Raw genomic sequence first — 25,731 nt, forward strand, 5'->3', positions numbered from 1 at the left:
AGGAGGTTTTGGGGCACAGTGGGGGATTAGGGTTAGGTAATGAGCAGTGCCCACTTTAGGATTCCCCTTGCAGAACAGGCCCATCAGAAGCCACAAAGACCATTCCTTAGATACTGATGTAGTCCACTAATTTTTAGAGGCTTCCTATCATACTCACCTCTTATTAGTTACAAGGCTAAGGACAGGATGATGGATGGGGCAGGGCTGAAGCACAACGGAGTCTGTCTTGGATTCTTGCTTTAGCCTCCCTAGTAGCTGGGACTAAGTGTGTGTTGCCCTTCCCATCTGTATGTAAATAGGTTTATTTTTCTGTTCTGAGGATTCAACCCAGGGCATTTAACCACTTAGCCACATCCCCAGCACCAACTCCCCCTTTTAAATTATATTTATTTATTTATTTTTAGGTATAGGTAGACACAATTTCTTTATTTTACTTTATGTGATGCTGAGGATCGAACCCAGTGCCTCACACATGCTAGGCGTGCATTCTACCTCTGAGCCGCAATCCCAGCCCACCCAGCCCCCTTTTTATAAAATATTTTATTTAGAGATGGGGTCTCCCAGTTGCTTAGGGCCTTGCTAAGTTGCTGAGGCTGTTTGTTTTTGAACTTGTGATCCTCCTGCCTCAGACTTGCCACTGGGATTACAGGCATGTACCACCACACGCATGGTTTATAGTTTTTTTTTTTTAACTATTAAAAAGTTTATTTAACAAAAAGTTTAATATGAAAATATACATGACCTGATTTTTAGGTCATAGTTAGTCCCTTTGGAGAGGGGTGATGGATTTCTCTGCTGAATAGTCATTATTTGTACCTGTTCCCAAACTTCTAACATGATGATACTATTTCCTTGTATTACCACCATTCCACTATTGTTCTGTTGCCCATTAGTTGTTCTGTTGCCCATTAGTTCCGATATCCACACATTCATCTATCACAAGATTCTTTTTTTTTTTTTAATTTTTAATATTTATTTTTCAGTTTTCGGCGGACACAACATCTTTGTTTGTATGTGGTGCTGAGGATCGAACCCGGGCCACACGCATGCCAGGCGAGAGCGCTACCGCTTGAGCCACATCCCCAGCCCCGATCACAAGATTCTTAAAGGGGTCAGATTCCCCATAATATTCCTTGGACATGTGTGGCACCATTTAATTTCAATGATAACTTCTTGTCCATAAATTTTTTCAGCTCAAGAGGGTGAGCTTGGTTTATGTTGTGTACTGAGCAGGCTCAGAGATGCTTTTTTTTTTTTTTTTTTAATAGTTGTAGGTGGACACAATATCTTTATTTATTTATTTATTTATATGTGGTGCTGAGGATCGAACCCAGTGCCTCTCACGTGCTAGGCAAGTGCTTTACCACTGAGCCACAACTCCAGCCCAAAGATGTAAATAGTTTTTAAATAAATCTTTTTGAGACCTGTGAGTTGGGTCCCAGGTAGAAGTCAAGGAGATGGGAGAACGGAAAGAAAGCACAGGTGTGGCCCTGAAAAAAACTTCTGAGGTTTAATTTGCTTGACTAAGGTCCTAGTCAGCCAATTGCTGTTTTTATTTTTGTTTTGTTTTTTTTAACTAAGGCATGCTGCCTAGTGTTAGAGGTGGTCACTAATATTCACAGAGGTACTGTGGGCATTAAAATAAGGGTTACAGAGGAAGGTAAAGGGGTTGCTGAAGAAAAATAAATAAGGGGATACCTGAGGAGAGGAAGCTGTGACTCGCCCCTCCCAGGCCAAAAGAGAAACTAGTTTAACAAGATTTAGCCCTGAGGAATTACAGCTACAGAGGAGTGGGGGAGGGAGAACTTTGAGGTTCTTTGAAGAACAATTGAGGCTGGAGGCAGGGCAGACCTGCCAAGGGAGTTACCGTGTGGGCCGGCTGGGATTATAGGCTAGCTATCCCGCTTTAGATCCTCAGCTCCCAGAGACTTGCACGAGGTTGAACCGAATACTAACTGGGTCCGCCCAGATGCCTTCACTCTGCCTTGACCCTAGGGCTCACCGTGAGGAGACTCCTCCGGTAGGCGGCCAGGGCAGGAAGTCACTTCGCCACCGAGTGCCCAGGCTGCCCGGTGCTGCCCGCCCGCCCCAACTCGGCCATGAAAGCCAGCCGCAACCCTGAGGGTGTGGGGACAGGTGACCAAGCCGCAGCGGCCACCGACTTGCAGGCCTCTTTCTTAGGTCTCGATCTAGAGTTAGCTGGGCTGTGAGGGCAAACAGCATGCCAGTTTGACCTCCCCACCTTCTAAGGGTTAGTTGGGGTCTTCCACATGCCTCCAGCAATATTGGTGCACTCAAGTACGTTGCTGGAGTTTGCCGGCCCCGTGTCACCAAGTCTCCTTGGTACCTGGGTCAGGTCAGAGCATGAATAGTCTTCCTTTACTTCTGTATCAGCCCCCTCTTTCGGGTGCAATTGGGCCTTGCGCCCCTTTCCCCTCGCATGTCCTAGATGTACAGTTCTGGGATGAGAGAAATTGTGTGTCGGGACCTCTCCCGCTCCCAGCTGATTTACACGCACCAGGCGCTTAAGGGTGATATGGGTGGCAATAAGAATCCAAGGCTTTATTTTATCAACTATCTCAGCTTTTAGTCCCCTCTTCCTTTCCCTCGCCCACGAAATGGTGCACTCTTCCTTTAAGACTAAAATGGTGGCTTGCTACAAACAGGACTCCACTTCCGGTAGGGAGGGGGCGGGACCCCAGTCCGCGCACGCCGGAAGTGGTTTGCGTTTTCAAGATGGCGACTCCCTATGTAACTGACGAGACCGGCGGTGAGTGCGGGAGTCGCGGACTCGCTTCTCCCTGGGCTCTCGGGGTAGGGGTTCGTACTTGCAAAGGGGTCTGTGCCCCGCCCATCCCGGGGCCCCTCCTTTGCCCCGCCCCCCGGACCGCCTTCCCCATTCATTCTCTCCTCCGGGGTGTCACCTGCGCCCCCTTCTGGTCTCGTATTTGGGGGGTCTCTGCTTCCGGTCACCCAAACCCTGGGTCTTTCAATGCTCCCTGCTTCAGGACCCTCACGGGCCCTCAGTTTTTCTGCAGCGATTGGAGCTCCTATATCTCTGTTTGGTTCTCCAGCCTTATGGACTCCTACACTCTTACTTCCGTCCAATTCCAGCCCCCTGCCTCCCCCCCCTCATGTCTTAGTTATACCTGTTTCCTGTCCTACCCATCCCTGTTTTCATTCTTTTTCTCGAAGCTATATCTACTGAAGACCAATCCATTGCTACCTAGTTCCTTTCCCACTCTCCCTCTCATCTTGATTTGTTGGGTCACTGAGGTCTAGATGTGTGAAGGGAGGAGGAACTTAATATAACTTTCAACTTGAGTTTTTTCCTTGATGGAGCCACCTATCTCTACCTCCCCCGGTGATGATGATAGGGATTGCAGAATCTAAGGTGAGAGAAGGCAAACAGGAAGGTGTCTAGTGACTTCTCCCAAGGTCTTTGGTTGATAGAACCTACTATTCCTTCTGGCTTGAGAAGAATTTTAGCCCGATTATTTGAGATGCCAAATAATGTCTGCTGTGTATGTGAGAAATTGAAAAATAAAGGCTTTCTTCATAGTTTTGTCTTATTCTAGTAATCTTGTCTTTAGAAAAATGTGCATGGTAGTAATATCGACCCAGTGAAGGTGAAATAGGGTAATATATACGAAAGTAGTTTGTAAAATGCTATGTAAGTGCGAGGTGATTATGTTTTTGTAGCCTGTATGGTATATGTGAGTCTTCTGTGTAGGTGACACCGAGCATATGCAGTGGTATGCACAGTGTGTTTTAAAATGTGCCATTCATGCCGCTTGTTCTGCTGCTTTATATGTTTCTTATATCTCAGCCCTCTATCTTATGGTACCTAATGACAACCCACGTCTCTCCTCTTCAAAGTGATACACCATCTTTGTTTGTGCTGACTGTTCAGTCTTTCTTTAATGTGTTCAACTTCTAATGTATGTTCTGAAAATACTACTTATCATCCAGTCCTTTTTTTTCCCCCTTAATCCTGACTTAATAAAAATCCAGATATCACATCTCCCTTACCCTGCCATAAAGAGACATTTTCTGTTCCCTTTGCCTGTGTGGGAAAGAGGGAGGAATAAACTGTTCTTTTCCACTCCTATACAGCTTTCTGATAATTGGCCTACCATTGTCACTGCAATCTTTGTAGAAGGTATTGCCATGCAATTATAGTAGTTTCTTTAAAACTTCAGTGCCATTATTTACTGTCCATAAGGACCCAGACCCATCAAACCATATTGTTTTCTCTATGCTGTTTCTTGCTATTATTCTCAGTGTCTTTAGCACTTTTGAAATTCTCTGATCTCCTGGTTCTCAGCATGAGACCATTGACTTACCTTTCTATTTTCAAACCAGATATATGTTAGAATCACTACAACCTGGACCTCATCAGTGACACTTATAAGATCAGGCAAGGTGGGCAGTGACCAAAGGACGAAGATTTAAAAAGGCCTCTGAATGAGGCCTTATTTGAGATATCACTCCTGGGCGGAACTCGATCACACCAACAGAGTGTCGTTAAATTTCCAGGTGTCATTAAATTTCCCATGACCATCTCTCTAATCTTTTCTACTCTCTGTGCCCCTCCCTTTTAATTTTTCCTTTTATGGCAGATAAGTTCACTATGTTTCATTGAAAAATCAAGGAGAAGGGTCTGAGGAGAAACCGCGTGGGAGCTTGACTGGACTGGAATTTTATGGGGCTTAGGCAGGAAGGGAAGGGCTTGGGACAGGAAAATGTGTTTTAGAGTCCCTTGTCCCGCTGGAGTTGGTGGAAAGCTGGCTGAACTCCAGGATTGTCCAAGGGGTCCTGCTGATTGACAGGTGGTAGTCAGGAGATCCTGCTAATTGGCAGGTGTTTCCGTGGGGGCCTGGTTGATGTTTCTTTCCCACACAGGCTGCTTTGTTCTAAGTCACTGCCACCAACCTGACAACACTACCAGTACCTTCCCTTCAGGTACCCTCCAAGTACTTACTTTAGCCTCCTTACCAGTTACCACCTTCTTCTTTTTTTCTTCTTTTTTGTGATACTGGGATTAAACCCAAGGTTTTATGCATGCTAGGCAAGCAGTCATCCACTAAGCTACATCTCTAGCCTTTTTATTTTATTTTAGGACAGGGTCTCACTAAGTTGCTCAGGTTGGCCTTGAACTTGTGATCCTCCTTTCTCAGCTTCCTATGTAACTGGGATTACAGGCTTATACCACTATACCCAGCTCCTTTACTTTTTTTTAAACTGTATTTATTTATTTTTTAGATGTTAATGGACTTTAATTTTATTCATTTAGTTATACACAGTGCTGAAAATCAAACCCAGTGCCTCACACATCCTAGGCAAGCCTTCTACCATTGAGTCATAACCCCAGCCCTCCTTCCCCTTTTTGACTACCTCAGATCTACAGAGGCAGCTATTTGTCTTTTTTAGGTGCTCTGATTCTTTTTTTGTGGGAGTGTGCAGTGTTGAAGATCAAACCCAAGACCTTGAGCATGCTAGGCAAGAGCTGTACTATTAGAGCTTCATTCCCATTTTTCTGGTTCTCGATCCTTCCCATTTTGTTGAGTCTACCAGTACCTTATGATTACCTTTGCTGCTGCTTAGTTAGACCTATATGGCCAACCAATTTGATACTATCTTTTTCATTTTCTTAGTAATTTTGATCTTCTATACTAAGGCAAGGGCTTCTGTTATATTGAATCATACCTATCAACTAGTTTCTTGGCTTCTGTTTCTAGACTGTTGCATGTTGCTAGAGAAAAAGCATAGAAACTAGCAGATTCCATATAATGTTAACTTCTGTCAGATCACAGCTTCTCTACAATACTTTTTTCCAGGTGTCATTAAATTTCCCATGACCATCTCTCTAATCTTTTCTACTCTCTGTGCCCCACCCTTTTAATTTTTCCTTTTATGGCAGATAAGCTCACTATGTTTCATTGAAAAATCAAGTCATGTCATTTCTGTTTCTTTCCTATTCACAGGCAGATTTATTGAATATCAGGTCTAAACCTATTTCCATTTCCTCACTGCTTAGTTTGTTCCTTAACTACAGTTATTATTCTTAGCATCACCCTGTCTCCTGAGTTGCCTATGCCTTTTTATGGTAGCAAGGGCTAGACCCAGGGATACTCTTAACACTGAGCTACATCCCTAGCCCTTTTCATTTTACTTATATATTTTAAATTTCTAAATATTTATTTATTTATTTTGTTATTGAGGATTGAACCCAGGGGTGCTTAACCACTGAGCCATGTCCCCAGCCCTTTTTATTTTTTATTTTGAGACAGGATCTCACTAAGTTGCCAGGACCAGCTTTCAACTTGGGATCCTCCTGCTTCAGCCTTCTGAACTGGTGGGATTACAGGCATGCATCACCACACCTGGCTTCTCTTCATTTTATTTTATTTTTGGTAATGGGGATTGAACTCAGGTACTCGACCACTGAGCCACATCCTGAGCCCTATTTTGTATTTTATTTAGAGACAGGGTCTCACTGAGTTGCTTCATGCCTCAGTGTTGCTGAGGCTGGCTTTGATCTAGTGATTCTCTTGTCGCAGCCTCCCGAGCTGCTAGGATTACAGGATTGGGCCACTACTCCTGGTTTTTCCATTGGAGACAGGACCTTGCGGAATTGCTTAGGCTGGCCTTGCACTTATTATCTTCCTGCTTCAGTTTTGAGAGTCACTGAGATTATAGGTGTGTACTAGTCACAATGCTCGCTGTCCATTGGAATTCATCTGACATTTTTCTCATGATTAGATGGGGTTATGTATTTTGGGGATAAGACCATAGAGGCAGAGTGATAATGATGTAGGATCACAGTGATTTTTTAAATATTGATATTGACCATGGTCATCAGGTAAGGTAGTGGTTGTAAGGCTTCTCTACTGTAGAGTTTCTCTCTACCCTCCTCCTTTCCATTATATTCTTTGGAGGGAAGTCACTTATGCAGCCCAAACATCAAGAGTAGGATATTAGGTTTTTTTCCTTAAGGACAGAGATCATTTGGAATTATTCTGCATAAGAGATTTCTCTCCTTTCTGCTTATTTTTTCAAACATTTATTTATATCAATATTGACATTGATTTTTTATTTTATAATTAGGTTTTTTAATCCAATACTATTTTTATTTTACTGCTTGACTGTTCCAGCCTTTATTTATTGATGCGGGGGATTGAGTCCAAGGCCTTGTGTGTGCTAGGCAAGCACTTTACTGCTGAGCTACATCCCTAACCCTCAACCTTTTAGACATTGGGAACTCTTATTTTTTTAGCTGGCCCTTTTCCTCTTTGATATACAAAGTAAGCTCTCCTTTTGAAGATGTTCCAGGCTCATCATGTATATATTTCCTGCTTCAATTCTAGAATCAGCCATTTCTCCAAGGAATTTTTGTTCATTTTTTTGGGGGGGGGGTACTGGGGATTGAACTCAGAGAGACTCAACCACTGAGCTACATCCCCAGTCCTATTTTGTATTTTATTTAGAGACAGGGGCTCTCTCACTGAGTTGTTTAGCACCTTGCTTTTGCTGAGGCTGGCTTTGAACTCGCTATCCTCCTGCCTCAGTCTCCTGAGCCACTGGGATTACAGGCATGCTCTTTGTTCATTTTCTGAAGAATGATGTTAGAAAGTAGAAACCAAGATTGGAGCACTAGGTCTTTTCATTGCCCTTGTATTTTGAATCATCTTTTCCTTTTTTTTTTTTTAGTAGTACTAGAGATAGAGATTGAACCCCGGGTGTTCTACCACTGAGCTGTGCTCCAGCCCTTTTTATTTATTGTTATTATTATTTTGGTACTGGAGATTGAACTCAGGGGCACTTGAACACTGAGCCACATCCCCAGCCCTATTTTGTATTTTATTTAGAAACAGAGTCTCACTGAGTTGCTTAGCACCTTGCTTTTGCTGAGGCTGGCTTTGAACTCTTGATCCTCCTGTCTCAGCCTCCCAAATTGCTAGGATTACATGCATGAGTCACCAGACTTGGCTTTTTACTTTTCTCATACCATCTACCACCTCCTCCCTTTTACATCAGTTGTCAAAATATGATTTTTTTTCTTTTTTTGCTTTATTGGGGATTAAACCCAATTGGGGATTGAACACCAGGAAATATTTTTTTATTTTGAGATAGGGACTCATATTTATTTAGTTGTAGATGAACAAACAGTATCTTTATTTGTTTTTATGTGGTGCTGAGGATTGAACCCAGTGCCTCACACATATGAGGCAAGCACTTTACCACTGAGCTATTTTTTATTTTGAGATAGGGACTCATAAAGTTGCCAAGGCTGGCCTTGAATTTGCTGCCCTTCTGCCTCGGCCTCCTGAGTAGCTAGAATTATATGCATATGCCATGACACCCAGCTTGTTGAAATATTCTTTTATTTCTAGTGGCATTACACTTATTCCTTCTTCAATACTTAGCTCTATGGCCTTGGGAATTCTTCTCATTAATGAAATATTGTGAGAATTAAAATTTAATTAAAGTGGGCTGGGTTGTGGCTCAGTGGCAGAGTGCTTGCCTCGCACATGTGAGGCATTGGTTCAAGCCTCAGCACCAAATAAAAATAAATAAAACAAAAATAGATATTAAAAATATTTAAAATATTTTTAAAAGTTTAAATAAAGCAATGTACATATCTGACACATGTGTCCAAAGCACTCTTTTGTAATTATTACTATTATGTAAGGGTTGGTGTATGGATTAGCAGAGATTATATACCAAGTGTCAAGCATAATAGTTGAGCTATTCTAAGTGCCTGCTAAAATTTTAGTTTCTATTATTCTACAAATATTGCTGTGACCTTTTAAATAACTTGTCTAATCTCTAGTCTCTTTCTATTCCATCTCATCTGACATACTATAAGGTTACTGCTTTTTTTTTTTTTTTTTGATACCAGAGATTGAATCCAGGGGCCACATCCACAGCTCTTTTTTATATTTTATTAGAAACAGGGGCTTGCTCAGTTGCTCTGGGGCTCACTAAGTGCTAAGGCTTCGTTTGAACTTGTGATCCTCCTGTTTCAGTCTCCTAAATCACTGGGATTACAGGCATGCATCCCCATGCCTAGCTCTATATGTTTTTAATATCTTGCCTTTCACTTAACCTTATGACATTAATTCTCTCTTTCTTTTTTTTTTAATGGTGGAAACTGGAGCCAGAGTTGCTTTACCACTGAGCCACACCTTTAGCCCTTACCTTTCTTCTGCCATTGGATTTTTAGATTATTTCCAGAACTTTTGTTTGTCTGCTATGGGGGTGGGGTTGTTTCTGGCAAAAACTAGCAAATCTTTTAGGCAGATTCTAAAAGAGCTGTAATACTCTAAAAAAATTTTTTTATAAGAACTTCGTGAATATTTTTGCACATAAATTTTTGCCTATATTTAGGGTTATTGTTTTGTTTTGTGATGTGGTTTGGGAATTGAACCTAGGGCTTAGTGCATGCTTGGCAAGCATTCTACAACTGAGCTGTACTCCCAGCCCCTCATTTAGGGTTATTATCTTAGGATAGATTGCCCAGAAGGATACATTTTGATTTATTTTTTTTAATTGTGAAAATTAATTCATATTTATTTATTTTACACATTTAACATATCCTTTTAATATCCTTAGTACTTTTTTTTTGGTACTGGGGATTTAACCCAAGGGCTCTTTATTATTGAACTACATCTCCAGCTCTTTTGGAGGTTATGGTACATGCCTGTAATTCCAGCAACTCAGAAGGCTAAGGTAGAAGGATTGCAAGTTTAAAGCCAGTTTCAGCAACTTGGTGAGGCCCTAAGGATTTGGTGAGACCCTGACTCAGTATAAAACACTAGAAAAATGCTCTAGGGATATGGCTTGGTGGTTTAGCGACACTGAGTTCAATCTTCAGTACCAAAAAATAAAAATATATAAATACATACATTAATTAAAAGGGCTGAGAAGGTAGCAGTGGTAGAGCAGCCCTGATTCAATCCCTAGTACCAGTGTAAAAGAAAGACTGTAGCCTTGGGAGCCCTTACTCTGAGTTCAATTTTTGATGCAGTTTACTAATTAACTTTGGGCAAGTTATTAAATTTCTCATTTTCTATTAAACTGGAATAATACTTTGGAGTTGTGAAAATGAAATAAGATAACATTTATAAATATTGAATAAAGTATTTGGCAAGTACTCAATAAAAGATTGCTAATGTTATTATTTGGGAGTTAACTTTTGGGAGTTAACTTTCAGATTGATACATGGACTCTTCATGCTACCTGCTTACGTTAAGACATGACTCTCTAGTATGAGCACAGACTAGTTTTCATTCTAGTATTTGTCACATATTGTATGTTTGCCTGTACCCTCTGGTGAAACTGGGCTTTATAGGAAAGTAGAACATCAGTGTGATAGTAAGTTTTGGCATCAGACCTGAGTTCAGAATGTAACTACAGCTAGCTACATGCTACCTTTATAAGATCTTGGACTAGTCTTTCTTATTAATACTAGAGATTGATCACAGGACCTTAGGCATTCTAAGCAAGCACTTTACCACTGAGCTATATCCTTAGCACGCCTACATCTTTTGAAACAGGGTCTCCTAGGGCTGGGAATGTAGCTCAGTTGATAGAGTGCTTGCCTCACATGCACAAGGCCCTGGGTTCAATCCCCAGCACCCCGCCCCCCCCCCAAAAAAAAAAAGAAGGAAGAAAAGAAACAGGGTCTCCTAAATTGCATAAGATGGCCTTAAATTTGTGATCCTCCTGCCTCACAGTCCCAAATAGCTGGGACTACAACAATAGGTGTGTACTACAACATACTACTCAATCTCTGTAAGACTATTTCCTCAACTTGTAAATAATATTTACCCACTGTCTAAACTCAACAAGATAAAGTATATGAAGTTCCTGGTGTAATATAGCTACTCATTAATAAATGCTTATTTGTAATCATTCATAACATACTGTGAGTTTTCTACTGCTATGATTTTGCTTCTTGTTGTTCCTATTTGTTTCTCTTCTTTTCTGCCTGTAAAATATTGGCTGCTTATTTGTTGTTTTTATTATTACTATTACCTAATCTTTAATGTCAATTTCTTAAGGTTTTCCTAGTTTCCTGCTACCTTCCCTCATCAAATGGAGTATGGTTATTTATTCTTTATCTGCATCTGTTAGGTTACTTTTGTTGTTTATACGTTTGTCTTATTTTTTGCTTGCCCAGCTCCCCTTACTTAGAATGTACATTTTTTGAAACTAAGCACCATTTTGCTTGCTCATATTGTTAATCCTAATGGCACTTAGTACAGTACATTTCTCATAGGAAGCTTTCAATAAATGTTTGTCCTTTTTTTTTTTTGGTCTCAGGGATTAATCCTATGGTGCCATAAACTGAGCACTTTTTATTTTTATTTAGTTATTTTGAGACAGGATCTCACTAAGTTGCTTAGGGCTTTGCTAAATTGCTGAGGCTGGCTTTGAACTCAGAATCCTCCTGCCTCAGCCTCCTGAGTCCCTGGGATTACAACTGTGAGCCACTGCGCCTATTTATCATATTTAATTAATTTGTAGTCTAGCTTCTGACCACCATGCTTTTCCAAAGCTCTATTCTTGGAGATAACCAGGGATTTCCAAATTGCCAGAAACAGTTGACTTTTACTCAGTTCTCCTTGTCCTAGATCTCACTGCAGTATTTAATAGTGTTAATCACTTACTCCCTTAAAATGGTACTTTTAACACTGTTAATCAACTACTGTTACATAAAACTCTTTTGGTCTCCATGGCATTATTCTGTCCTTTTCTATGAATCACTTCATGATTTTAGTACCTTTACTTCCTTGAGAGAAATAATCATGATCATTTTCCAGGGTCATTCCTCCAACTCTGATCTCTTTTTTGGAAACCACCTCTAGCTAGGTCTTATCATTGGCCGGAGATCATCCTCAGGCTCATCAACACATCTTTACCAGTCACTTTCTCTAGTCCCTTGGAGTTCTCCCAAGCCTTGCAATGTTGTCTCTGTACTGTCTTCCTGCGACCCCTCAAACAAGGCCCTTTTTGGATTAAGAGTTTTTATTACTAATAGGTTTAAGGAAAACAGGTTGAAAATTATAAAACAATAGATGTGGGAAATGACAAAGTTTAAAAAACAGAGTAGCAGTCCCTAATCTGTACTTTCTGATTCTCTCAAAAATGTTATCTGAAAGTCCTGATATTCTGCCCTTGGTTTTTATTTCTAGGGGTGGGAATCGCCAAACCTCTCCCTTCTTTTTGACTTCACCCTTGGATACCATCAAGGCCAGAGGATGGAACCAAGATAACATAAAATAGGTGCTCCTATGTGATAATGAGCTATTTGTATCTCAGAGGGCTTCCACACAGGATGGCCATTCAAGAAGCTCTGCCCTGCTTTCCTCACAATCTATCTTTACTTCTCTTAATTCTTCAGCTATGCAATAGTGCCCCTTTGTCAGAAGTTTTGTTTTCTATGGTTTCAGTTAACTGTGATCAATTCAAGTGCAAAAATACAGTATAGTACAATAAGATATTTTGAGAGAGTAATAGAGACCACGTTTAAATAACTTATTATGGTATATTGTTATAGTTATATTTTATTAGTTATTGTTAATTTCTTACTGTGCCTAATTTATAAATTAAGCTTTGGCATAAATATGTATAATTAGGATAAAACAGTATACAGGGTGAGTATCCCTTATCCAAAATGCTTGGGACCAGAAGTGTTTTGGATTTTGGATGTTTTTAGATTTTGGAATATTTGCATATACATAGTGAAATATCTTGGGATAGAAGCCAATTCTAAACACAGCATTTATTTATGTTTCAGATATACCCTACATACACAGCCTGAAGGAAATTTAATATAATATTTTAAGCGTAACTGCATTTTGACTGTGATCTATCACATGTGATCGGGTGTGGAATTTTCTGCTTGTGGCATCATGTCAGCAATCAAAAAGTTTCAGATTTAGAGCATTTCAGAGTTTGGATTTTTGGATTAGGGATGCTCAACCTGTGTATAGGGTTTGGTATTATCTGCAGTTTCAAGCATCCAGTGTGGATCTTGAAATATATCCCCCTCTGATAAAAGGGGCCTGCTATAAACTCTATGCATTTGACTTCAATATTTCTAGTATTCAATATTACTACTATTATCCCTTTCTCCCTGATTCCATGTAAAACATTGATTGTCTAGAAGTGAATTAGTTATTTTCACAAAGTTTTCCTTTCTGGACTTTGTATATGTCAGTGGTTTTTATTCTTCCCACTTTCCACATTCAAGAGTGATATTGTAATTAGTTTGTGTCCTCATTTATTATCTTCCTCACAGGAATGTATGCTATAAGCAGGCAAGAATCTTGCTTGCTTTATTCATTATTGTATCTCTAGCTTCTGTTACAGTGCCTGGCACAACAGTAAGTGCTCAATAAACATTTAAAATCCATGTGTGAATAAGTGTTATTACCATATGCCCTATTTACCCAAAAATATGGGGTGAAAAACAAGATAATATATATGAAAGGCATCAAATTAAATTCATTGTAACACTATTTTTATTATTTCCTCTCCAATTCAAATCTTAGCAGTCTTTGCATCTTGTTCATTTATCCTTCATAATGGATTTTTCTTTTCATTTTCCTTTTAATGCCACAAAGACTATCCCAGTTAGGTTTTCTTTTGTTACAGCTATTGTTTTCATTTTCTCCACTTTAAGTTTATTGTATAGTCACCCCTTCACATTCATGGGTTCTGCATCTACAGATTCAACCAACCTCAGATTGAAAATATTCATGGCTGGGTGTGGCATATACTTGTAATCCCAGCTACTAGGGATGCTGAGACAGGAGGATTGCTTGAGCCCAGGAATTTGGGATCAGCATGGGCAACAGAGCAAGATCCATCTCTTAAAAAAAAAAAAAAGTTGTTTTTTTTTTTTTTTGTGTGTGTGTGTGTGTGTCTCTACTGAACACGTCACTACTCTTGATTTTCTTGTAATTATTCCCTGAACAATGTAGTTTACAAGAATTTATATATCATTACATTGTATTAGGTATTATAAATAATCCAGAGATAATTCGAGTATATGGGAGGATTTGAAAAGGTTATATGCAAACATTATGCCATTTTGTATAAGAGACTTAAGCACCTGAGGATTTGGTGTCCTGGAAACATTCCCCCACAGATGCTGAGGGATGACTACACTATATTTTCAAATTCTTTTTTTTTTTTTTTTTTTTGGTACTGGGGATTGAGCCCAGAAGAATTTTACCATTCAGCCATATCCACAGACTTTTTAATTTTTTATTTTGAGATAGGGTCTGTCTATGTTGCTTAGGGTCTTAGTAAGTTGCCGAGGCTGGTCTTGAGTTTGCAATTCTCCTGCCTCAGCCTCCCGAGTCACTGGGATTAAAGGTGGGCTGGGATTACAGCACTGTGCCCAACTCAGGTTAGACTTAAAAGCATAGCTTTAAGCAGATCACCTGTACTCCATTATAGGTCTTTGGTGTTCTCCTGCAATCTAAGGCTTAAATCCCAAATGCAGTAGAGATTGGAGATCTTTCATATACTCACTAGTTTATTCTAGTTTCTTTTCTCATTATATATACCTTTTTGTCCAAAATTTGGGGCTGGGGATGTGGCTCAAGCGGTAGCGCGCTCGCCTGGCATGTGTGCGGCCTGGGTTTGATTCTTACCACCACGTACAAACAAAAATGTTGTGTCCGCCGAAAAAAATTAAAAATAAATATTAAAAAAATTCTCTCTCTCTCTCTCTCTCTCTCTCTCTTTAAAAAAATATGCTGGATTCTTGCTATTTCATGATATACTTAAACTTTCACATTTATTAATTCAACCAATATTTACTGTCTTCCATGAGCCAAGCTCTTCGCTACAAAGTTAAAAGACAAAGTCCTTGCATTCAAACAAGCAAACAATTACATTAAACATTAGATCATGATAAAGGCTGAAATAGGTGATATGTGTGCACGAAGGGCAGCTTCTAACTTGGCTTGTGTTGGGAAGCTCAGGGAAGGCTGCAGTGGAGTGAATTCACTTAAAGACCAGTAAGAATTAGCTAACATAAGAAATAAGGAAAAGGGAAATAAAGCAAAAAGACATAGAGAGTAGAGGCACAGTTCTGGGTGAGATTTGTGACTATTTCTGTGGCTAGAGTAGAAAGCGAGTGGCTGCCTGTGTGTTAGGAGGCTGGAGACTAGCAGGAGCTAGGTCAAGAGGACCTTCTGTATGTGACTCCATGTAAGTACCCAGAGGGAAATAGGAATCCAGGAAGAATTTTAAGTAAAGGTTCAAATATTTTTTGCCCCTTTGCTCTTGTTCCTTTACCTTTCTCTTTTTTTCTGAACTCTGCTTTCACCTTTACTTGTCTAAATCCTGCTCATTTTCCAAGGATCACAATAGGTGCTGTGTCTCTAATCTTTATGAATTATTTGGTCAAGATAATTTTGCTGTCCTTAGTGTACCATAATTCTCTAAGCCACCTAAAATTACATATTTAAGAAATCCACAATATGTCAGCAACATTAAAGGGAATATTTTAAAAGAAAAAAAAAAATTTCTTTTGTCCTGGATATTGACTCCAGGGGCACTTTAGCACTGAGCTATATCCCTGGTCCTTTAAAATTTTTTTATTTTGAGACAGGCTCTCACGTGTGTGTGTGTGTTGCTGAGGATTGAACCCAGGGCCCTGTGCATGCAAGGCAAGCACTCTACCCACTGGACCATAGCCCCAGCCAAGACAGGGTCTCTTTACATTGCTGAGACTGGCCCAAATTTGCAATCCTCCTACCTCATCCTTCCATTTTGTGGGATTATAGATGTGCTCCACCATGCTCAGCAAAATGAAGTATTTATAATTTTATTACCCTAACATAACATTTTCATTATTGCATATCCTTTTCTAAATTTACAAATATTCATAACATTTAATGGTTGAAATCATGGATGGCCAGGCTCCGAGGTGCATGCCTGTAATCCCAGTGGCTCTGGAGGACCACAAGTTAAAAGCTAGCTTCAGTGATTCAGCAAGGCCCTAAGCAACCTTGTCTCTAAATAAAATATAAAAAAAGGACTGGGGATGTGGTTCAGTGGTTAAGTGCCCATGGGTTCAACCCCTGGTACAAAAAAAAAAAAAAAAAATCATGGTATATGTATAATTTTCTTATATTTTCTATTAGATCACATCATAAGATTTTTTGAAAAATTTTATCATTGTGTGTGGGGGGTGGGTAGGTATCTGAATTTGATGCCAGGGGTGCTTTACCAGTGAGCTACATTCCCAGCTCTTTCTTTTATTTTTAATTTTTTTTTTTTACTTTTTGAGACAGGTCTTGCTAAATTGCTGAGGTTGGCCTTGAATTTGTGATCCTCCTGCCCCAGCTTCCTTGAGTACCTGGGATTATAGGTGTGTGCCATGGTGCCTGGCTTCTGTCATCATTTAAACATATATACTATGTATATTTAGCCATTCTTATAAAATTAGATGTAAATTTTGGTTTTAATTTTTATTCATAGATAATGCCATAAGTTTTACGTAATTATATTTTCCTCTTTCTTTGTATTTTTTCCTCTTGGAACTATTCCTTTATGTTAATTCTTAACAGTAGGATTACTAGAAATGTATTGAGTTATTTTTGATTTCTAACTTGCTTACCTCTCCTCTAGTCAGTGAATCACCAAGTATGGTTGATCCTTTGATAATGCATTAGCATCAGTGTCTTCTTTGAGTTATTTTTTAGCCAATTCTGCCTCTTCATGCCAAGATTACTACAGTCTTAGGAGGCTGAGGCAGGAGGATTGCAGATTTAAGTCCAGCCTGAGTAATTTAGAGAGACCCTGTCTCAAAAAATACTAAGGGCTGCATCTATAGCTCAGGGGTAGAGTGCCCCGAGGTCAATCCCCAGTAACCAGGGTGGGGATGGGGGAGGAGAAAAAGATTATTGCAGTCTTTTTTCTAACTGGTTTCCTTAGACTCCAGTGTTTTTCTTTTCCAATTTACCTTCTCATCATGCCGGATTAACTGGTCTAAAACACTGTTTTGAATAAAGGATTTATTCATATCCAAGGCTTTACAAAAATGCTTTGGATAAAGGATTCATTCATTTGACAAGTGTTTAGTGAATGCATGCCATGTGCCACATATTAAACTCCTTAACTGGCATTCAAGATCTGAACATTGGCCTTTCACTATACCAGTCCTTTCTTTGGCTCAGCCAGACTCCTCTACTTGCCATCTCCTGAAAATGCCATCTGTATTCTCACATCTGAGTTTTTGTTTTAGAATGGACTTCTGTTTCCGATCCATTCTGTCTGCTTTCTCATTTCCTATAGTTTGACCCTTTCTTCAGAGCCCACACTAGTCTTAGTCCTTTCATGAAGCTTTTCAGGTTTTTTTTTTTTTATTCTTTTGTTTTTATTCTTGTGTCTAACTATCACTCCTGGCCAAAAAATATCCTCCGTATTTCTTTTACTCATCTGATAAAGTCCAAATTCCTTGACCTTGTTTCTAAGACCTAAGATCTGGCCCCATTTCCCTTTTTCTTGCTACTGGGGATTGAATCCAGAGTGCTTAACCAACTGAATCATGTCCTCAGCCCTTTTTAATTTTTATTTTGAGCCAGGGTCTCACTAAGTTGCTTAGCTAGCTAAATTGCTGAGGCTAGTCTTGAACTTGTAATCTTCCTGTGTCAACCTCCTGAGTTGCCTGGATTACAGGCATGTGTGTGATCTGGTCTGGCCTGGTCCGATTTTTCATTCCCAGCCTGACTACTGCTTTTTTCTTTTTTGGGGGTACTTGGGGTTGAACCCAGGGATGTTTTACCACTGAGCACTAAATTACATTCCCCAATCCTTTTTTTTTTTTCTTATTTTGAGATAGGGTCTAAATTGCTTAGGGCCTCCCTAATTACTGAAGCTGGCCTTGAATTTGGAATCCTCCTGCCTCAACCTCCCAAGTCCCTGAGATTACAGGTGTATACCACTACATTTAGCTGATATTTGCATTTTGAAAAAAAAATCAATTAATGGAAAAATACATAATCCTCATAGGAGGTCATAGATTTGATTTTTCTGCCGTAATCCCAGCAGCTTGGGAGGTGGAGGCAGTGAGTTCACCAGCTCAGCAATTTATCGAGGTGCTAAGAAACTCAGTGAGACCCTGTCTCTAATTTAAAGAATACAGAATAGGGTTAGGGATGTGACTCAGTGATCGAGTGCCCCTGAGTTCAATCCCTGGTACCCCCCACCAAAAAAAGTACTACAGTTTTTTTTTTTTTTTTAATGAGTAATTATATATATAATTTTAAAAAATGGTTTTGCCATTTCTCTTTTTCCAGGTTATCCCTATTAAAGTAAACAACATTAAAGGCTTGGTATGTGTCCTTCCACACTTTTCTCTTTGTCCTCATACACAGACAACATAGAATTTCTGTTTTGGTGCTGGGAATCAAACCCAGGGCTACATCCATGCTAAGAAGCGCTCTACTACTAAGCTACACCTCCCGCCCTTTTTTTAGACAGGGTCTTGCTGTGTTGCCCAGGTTATTCTCAGACGCCTGGGCTCAAGCAATCTTCTTGCTTCAGCCTCCTGAATATTGGGATTACAGGCATGACCTGTGTTCATAGACCTTTAAGTCCTGCCTCATGCTTCACCAAAAATGGGACCCATAGTTTCTACCAGAGGTTCTGAAAGTGTTCTCCATGACTCTTGGAGATGGGGGTGGTGCAGGGGCCTTAAAAACCCTTTTAGGAATTCTGTAAGCAAAAACATTTTCACAGCTGGGTGTGGTGGTGCTTGCCTATAATCCCAGCAGCTGAGGAGGCTGAAGCAGGTGTTTCCCAAATTCAAGGCCAGCCTCAGCCATTTAGCAGCCCCTGTCTTACAAAATAAACAAAACAAAAACCTGTCAGATATATTTGACAGTCATTCTTTTGAAAATGAAGGAAGGAAGCAAGCCTGTCATTTCAGACGAGATCGTGAGATCGGGCATGTTCAGGGTGGTATGGCCGTAGACAAGCCTGTCATTTCAAGGAAAACAACTGACAATATTTATTATCAATGATAAAATTCAAACCCTCCAAAATTAGAAAATTAGAAGTTTGGGAAACTTTAGCCACTGTGAAATTTACAACTTCCTAGTGCTTACAGACTTTTCTGAGGAAATTAGTGCATTTTTTTGAATTGTAACATAAATAAATACATAACATTGTAAAATAAGACTATAAAGAGAGCTGGGCATAGTGATGCCAGCCTGTAATCCCAGCTCCTCAAGAGGTAGAGGTAGGACCATTGCAAGTTTGAGGCCAGCCTAGGCAATTTATCAAGACCGTATCTCAAACAATAAAAAAATGGCTGGAGATGTAGGTCAGTAGTATAATGCCTCTGGGTTCAATGCCCAGTACCAAGGGTTGGGGATGTAGCTAGCTCAGTGGTGGAATACTTGCTAGCTTGTATGAGGCGCTGGGTAAAGGGTTCCTAAAGTAAAAAGGTTTGAGGACCTCTACACATTATCCTACAACTCACTTTTTCACTTAGTGTACCATACACACTATTCAATGGTAGTACATTTATATTTAACATCCCCCCCTTTTTTTTGTACTGCTGAGGGGATGCTATAGCACCTGGCAGCTATATCTAACATTCTTTTTAACAGCGGTATGGTGTTCTGTTGTGTGGACGAACCAAAGCCATTTAATCATTCATCTGTTGATCACCACTTAAGTTACTTTCAGCTTTTTGCTAATTCAATAATTATCAACAAGTATCCTTTATGTATACTCTTGTGTACTTGGTGCTTTTCTTTGATGTCCTCTTACAATTGTTTTGTGTTTCTTTCTCTCTTTTTTTTTTTAAGCTGAAGATTGAAACCAGGGATGCTTTACCACTGAGCCACATTCCCAGCAGCCCTTTTCATTTTTTTAAATTTTGAGACAGGGTCTTGCTAAATTGCAGAGTCTGACCTTGAACTTGTGATCTTTTTGCCTCAGCCTCCAGAGTTGCTGAGATTATAGGCATGTGCTACTGCACTCAGTTTTTGATGGAGTCTCACTCTGTTGCCCAAACTGGTGAATAATTGGGTCTATGCCTATCCTCTCTTGCCAACTAAATTATAAAAACAAAAGCTCCTTGAGGGCAAGGGTGGTATGTTGTATAGTACATAGTTACTCAGTAAATAATGATGACAGGGATTGGGGTTGATAGAAGAAAATATAACTTAGCAGTTTGCATTTGGTAGACAAGATAGGTGCTAAGGGAAATGCACATTTACGCATTCTTTCATCTTAGAAAATAAGAAAGAATAACTCTCCACCTTAATCTCTCTCATTTCAGGCAAGTACATCGCCTCAACACAGAGACCTGACGGGACCTGGCGCAAGCAGCGGAGGGTGAAAGAAGGCTATGTGCCCCAGGAGGAGGTCCCAGTGTGCGTGGTTAGGCTTGAGAAGGGCTAGTTAATGGGGTCCTTCCAGAAGTATAAATTATGTGTGCCCATAAATTCAGGGATGACTCTCCAGTACCCCAAGGAAATGGAAGGAAGGGCACTGGAGAAAGGAGAGCAAGGTGCTGGGTGGGGTTCTCAGATGACTGAGGGTTACATGTGACTAGTCTTGATTCTATGACCTCTGATAATCAGAACCTCCAAATGCCAGTCACAATTTCAGATCCTTGGCACCCTCCAACAGCCTCTCCTGCAGAGCTAGGCAAAGTGGGGGAGGCACCTAAAGAGAGGAGGGAATTGGGAATGTTATGAGAATGAAGTGATTTGGAAGATTAAGAATCAAAAAGTCAGTGATTCTTAGAAATTTGTTGACTTCTTTTGTTTTCTGCAGGTATGAAAATAAATATGTGAAGTTTTTCAAGAGTAAACCAGAGCTGCCTCCAGGGCTGAGCCCTGAGGCCACCACTCCTGTTATCCCATCTAGACCTGAAGGTGGTGAACCAGGCCTCTCCAAGACAGCCAAACGCAACCTGAAGCGAAAGGAGAAGAGGCGGCAACAGCAAGAGAAAGGAGAGGCAGAGGCCTTGAGCCGGACTCTTGACAAGGTGTCCCTGGGAGAGACAGCCCAACTCCCCAGTGCTCCACAAGGCTCCCACTCAGCCTCAACAGCTGCTTCTGACCCACCTGATTCAGCTGCCACCACTGAGAAAGCCAAGAAGATAAAGAACCTAAAGAAAAAGCTTCGGCAGGTGGAAGAGCTGCAACAGCGGATCCAGGCTGGAGAAGTCAGTCAGCCCAGCAAAGAGCAGCTGGAGAAGCTAGCAAGGAGGAGGGCGCTGGAGGAGGAGCTAGAGGACTTGGAGTTAGGCCTGTGAGGCCTTTGGGAATAGGGAATGGACTGCAGAACAAACCGTGGGGCTCTCTGGGGTCCAGGGAAGTGTGGGCAGCAGCGGTCAGGAGGGGAACCCCTCATACTGACTCACTTCCACCTTTCGCTGCCCAACTCTGCCCTCCAGAGCCTAGCCTCTCCCTCATTCCTTCCCTTTTCTTCCAACTCCTAATTTTGGGACTTTCTCCCTCTCATTCCCAGTGTTCAAAATCTCAGTGTCTACCCCAGGTACCTTTGCTGCTGATTTGGGTGTCTTGTTTAAAAGAAAATCAGGTGGGTGGGACTCTCTTGGAGAACTGAGGTGGAGGGTAGAGGGAGTACGCCCAAATCTTGGAGTCTTGGTTCCTGTTCACAGTGTTTGAGTTATTTCCCTGTCTATCCTAATATCTCTCTCTTCCCCCACCCCACTTTGTCTCTTTCTCTCTCTGTTTTTCTTTTTTTAAAGAACAAGAATAAACTCAAGTAGACATGTCTGGCTTTGTCTCTTTCTTTCTTTCTTTTTTTGTGGTGCTGGGGATTGAACCCAGGCCTTGTGCATAGAAGGCAAGTACTCTACTAACTGAGCTGTATCCCCAGCCCTAGGCTTTATCTCTTTGTTTTATCCCATAAATTTGGCCCAGAAATACACATGTTGGGAGTAATATTTCTTTTAATTTTAAAAAATTATGAGTGTATTACCAAATTAGCAACACTGATTTCTGTACATGTCTACTCAGATATCAGTAAATAGAAATTAGTCTTAGAATCTAATGAAACTTGGAACAGATTTTTTGTTGTTGTTATTTTTAGATATACATCAGAGTGTGTATGTGTGTTTATTTATTTATTTTGTTTATTTATTATTTATTTTGTTTATTTATTTTTATGTGGTGTTGAGGATCGAACCCAGGGCTCCGCGCATGCTAGGTGAGCGCTCTACCACTGAGCTACAATCCCAGCCCAGTAGAGTATATTTTGACATTATACACACATGGAATGTAACATTCTAATTAGGATCACATTCTCATGGTTGTACATGACGTGGAAATTAATTGTGGTATATTCATATATGAACATAGGAAAGTTAAGTCCATTCTACTATCTTTCCTATTCCTATACCTGCTCCCTTCCTTTCATTTCCCTTTGTCTAATCCACTAAACTGTTCTTCCCCTCCCGCACTTGTTGTGTGTTAGCATCCGCATATCAGAGAGAACATCCAACCTTTGGTTTTTTGGGGATTGCATTATTTCACTTAGCTGGGGATTGAACTCTGTTTTTAATGTTTTTAAAATATCTTTATTTTATTTATTAATATGCAGTGCTGAGAATCAAACCCAGTGCCTCACACATGCCAGGCAAGTGCGCTATTGCTGAGCCCCAGCCCTAGCCCAGCAAGAGCAAATTTAATTTAACTTGCTAATTTATGTGTTGTTCTTATTGTGCCATAATATCAATGGAACTTTTGTACATTTATTGTTTCTTGACTTATTTCACAGCTGTACCTAGGACAGTTCTCAGATACCACACTAAGATGGCATTATGGGGTAAACTAATGATATGAATAGAGGAATTTATAAACAAAAGTACCTGTTATTCAATTTTGTAATACCTGTGATACCCACCCTCAGTTAATCACAGTCATTCTTTACTGTAGAGGTGAAGGGAGGAGAAACTCAGCTGAAGTCAACTATCTCAGGAATTCAGAATTCTTAACTTGACTCAGGGTCCTACATAATTCAGTACTACTTAACTTCAGCATTATTTTCTTTCATTTTCCAACTCTGGTCTAACTATACTCCAAATAAAATTAACTGCTTTCAGTCGATCAAATGAACCATATTCTTTTTGTGCCTCAGTCCTTTGCTTCTGCTGATCCTGCTACTTAGAACACTTCTCCTGATGGTCTTCCTGGTCAGCTTTCTCTTAGCCTTTGGATCTCTTAAATGTTATCCTCTTTGGGAAGCCTTTCTTTACCCTCAAATATTAATTTAGGTGCCCTTCTTATTTGCTTCCTTTGTCCTCTGTACTTATTTTCATAATGGCATTTATAATGCCATATTGTCACGCTTGTTGATTTGTCAGACCTCCACAAGGAGCTCCTTGAGCCCTGGGACTGTTTATCATTATTGGATCCCCAGTGCTTACCAGTGTGAGCTGGGTATGTACCTCAGGGCTAGAGCACTTGACTAGTGTATTCAAGGCCCTCAGTTTGATCCCCACAATCACACACAGTACAAAACAAAACAAAAAGTTATTGGGAAAGGGAAACTTTTCTTGTTCTATCTTATGTCAGTTTAAATTTTAGGCTCGGCCACAGCTCAAGAGGGTAGAGAAAAAATTTTATCTCCTCTAAAAAATCAATTTAGAGGGCTGTGGTTGTGGCTCAGAGGTAGAGCGCTCGCCTACCATGTGTGAAGCCCTGGGTTTGATCCTCAGCACACATATAAATAAAATAAAAATAAAGATATTTTAAAAACATTTAAAAATATCAATTTAGAAAGTTCTAACCAGTATTGTTTCTTCAACTGAATAGAAAAAAGCAGAGCCTGATGCTTAATAGATGTAAATATGTCTTTAATTAGCTTGTGCTGCCATAATAAAATAAAACAGACTGGGAGGCTTAAACAATAGACATTTATTTCTCATAGTTCCAAACCAAGATGCCAACAGACTTGATTCCTAATGAGGGCCTCTACCTTCTTGCTGTATGCTTTCATATGCCCTTTTTTTGTTTGATCCTGGACAAAGTCCCTTTTTATAAGGGCACTAATCCTTTCATGAAGATCCTACTTTTGTAACTTTGTCTAAACCTAATTCCCTTCTTAAGACCTCCTCTCTGAATACAATCACATTAAGGATTAGGGATTTAACATAAATTTGGAAGGGGTACAATCAATTCATAATATGTTCCATGATAATTATTTTTCTGAAAAGTGTATATGTATGCATATATAATATAATAAATGTAATATATATAATAAGTTTGAAAACCACTAATCTAATCAATAATGAGGGGCTAAAGTATCACACATTGTCCTTCTTGTCCCTGTATTTGGGATGGGTGAGGCAAAAGAATATTGGTATAATTATTTCCCCAACTGTAAATGATAGTGAAGAAAATAAGCCCCTCCCTTTATTTTCTATTCCGAGGCTGTATTATTTATTTGAAATTTCTCTTCTTGCATATGATTCCCTCTTTATATGGAAATAGCAAAAATTCTAGGGATCTGGAGGTGAATTATATTTGGACTAGCCATTTCCCCTCCTGTGCTCAGAGCCCATGTGTTGTTTTCTTATTGTCCACTAGGTGGTACTAGGAAGGTCCGATGTTTACAAATTATCCTATCCACAGATTGTACTTGTTTTCAAAGTAGCAGATTTATTCTGCTAGATTATCTTTTCTCTTTAGGCTCCCAAGCATTTCAGGAGAGAATGTCTAGATCTTGTTCCCCTCCCTAAATATAACCTAAATGAGCAAATTGAGGATTGAGAATATGGGATCAAGAGAGTACATTTTTGGGATTAGGTGTGTAGCTCAGTGATATATAGTACTTGCCTGGAATGTATGAGGCCCTGAGTTTGACCTCAGAACTGATTTGAAAAAAAAAATACATTTTTTTGGGGGGGATGTCAATTCTGCCACCTGTCAATGATCAGGAATGCTTTCAATTTTCCCCTGGAATTTAAAGATACTAAATTGAAGTGAAAGGGATAGAAGTCATACTCCAAAGTGAATAACTAGCTATGTCAGGGTAATAGAAATGGCTGAGAGAGGTAAAAAAGGCAAAATTAAGGGATCTCTTTCTTGGTTCTCTGGTTTGAATATGTCCCCAAAGTTCTCGTGTTGGAAACTCAGTCCCCAATGCCATAGTGTTTAGAAGTAGACCCTTTAATAGGTGATTAGGTCAAGAGGCATAGCCCTCACTAATAAATTAAGGCTATTATTACAACAGTGGTTTAGTTATTGAGGGATTTGGTTTCTAATAAAAAGGGGATTGGACTCCCACCTTTCATGTGCTCTCTTGCTCTTCCACCTTCCCTCATGACACAGCATGACAGCCCTCCATCTTGGACTTCCCAGCCTCCAGAACTGTAAGAAATAAATTTCTTCTTAAAATTCCCAGTTTTGGATATTCTCTTAGAATAAAACAAAATAGACTGATTATTGGAAAAGTAACATGTCTTGAAGATTGAGTAATTCAGCATTTTTTTCCCATTTGTTTGCTTTTGTTTTTGTAGTACTAGTGATGGAACCTAGGTCCTTGTGCATGCTGGGCAAGTGCTCTGCAATAGTTTGGATATTGAATCCCTGCATCTCAAGGGCCCATGTATTGAAGGCTTGGTCCCCAGTCCATAACACTATTGGGAGGTAGTAGAAACTTTAAGAGCTGGAGCCTAATGGAAGGAAGGAGATATTGAGAATCCCC

The 25,731-nt window shown here is 40.0% G+C and overlaps 1 protein-coding gene across 1 annotated transcript; it reads left to right on the forward strand.

Moving 5' to 3' along the window:
- Positions 1–2,004: 2,004 nt before the first annotated feature.
- Pym1 (PYM homolog 1, exon junction complex associated factor) lies at positions 2,005–21,797 on the forward strand. Its single transcript, XM_058586173.1, has 4 exons — positions 2,005–2,020; positions 2,667–2,770; positions 20,327–20,420; positions 20,827–21,797. The coding sequence occupies exons 2-4, from the start codon at positions 2,737–2,739 to the stop codon at positions 21,308–21,310; spliced, it is 612 nt and encodes a 203-aa protein (XP_058442156.1). The 5' UTR covers positions 2,005–2,020; positions 2,667–2,736; the 3' UTR covers positions 21,311–21,797.
- The last annotated feature ends 3,934 nt before the right edge of the window (positions 21,798–25,731 follow it).

This window comes from Marmota monax, unplaced genomic scaffold, assembly GCF_021218885.2.
Source record: "Marmota monax isolate L192 unplaced genomic scaffold, Marmota_monax_Labrador192_F-V1.1 WCK01_AAM20220418_F8-fsc00151, whole genome shotgun sequence".
Taxonomy (NCBI): domain Eukaryota; kingdom Metazoa; phylum Chordata; class Mammalia; order Rodentia; family Sciuridae; genus Marmota; species Marmota monax.

Excerpts from the sequence above, each read along its gene's own strand:
- Pym1 (XM_058586173.1), top strand. The coding sequence starts at position 2,737 with ATGGCGACTCCCTATGTAACTGACGAGACCGGCG. Across the intron at positions 2,771-20,326 it reads TGTAACTGACGAGACCGGCG|GCAAGTACATCGCCTCAACA; the intron begins GTGAGTGCGGGA and ends CTCTCATTTCAG. Across the intron at positions 20,421-20,826 it reads CCCCAGGAGGAGGTCCCAGT|GTATGAAAATAAATATGTGA; the intron begins GTGCGTGGTTAG and ends TGTTTTCTGCAG.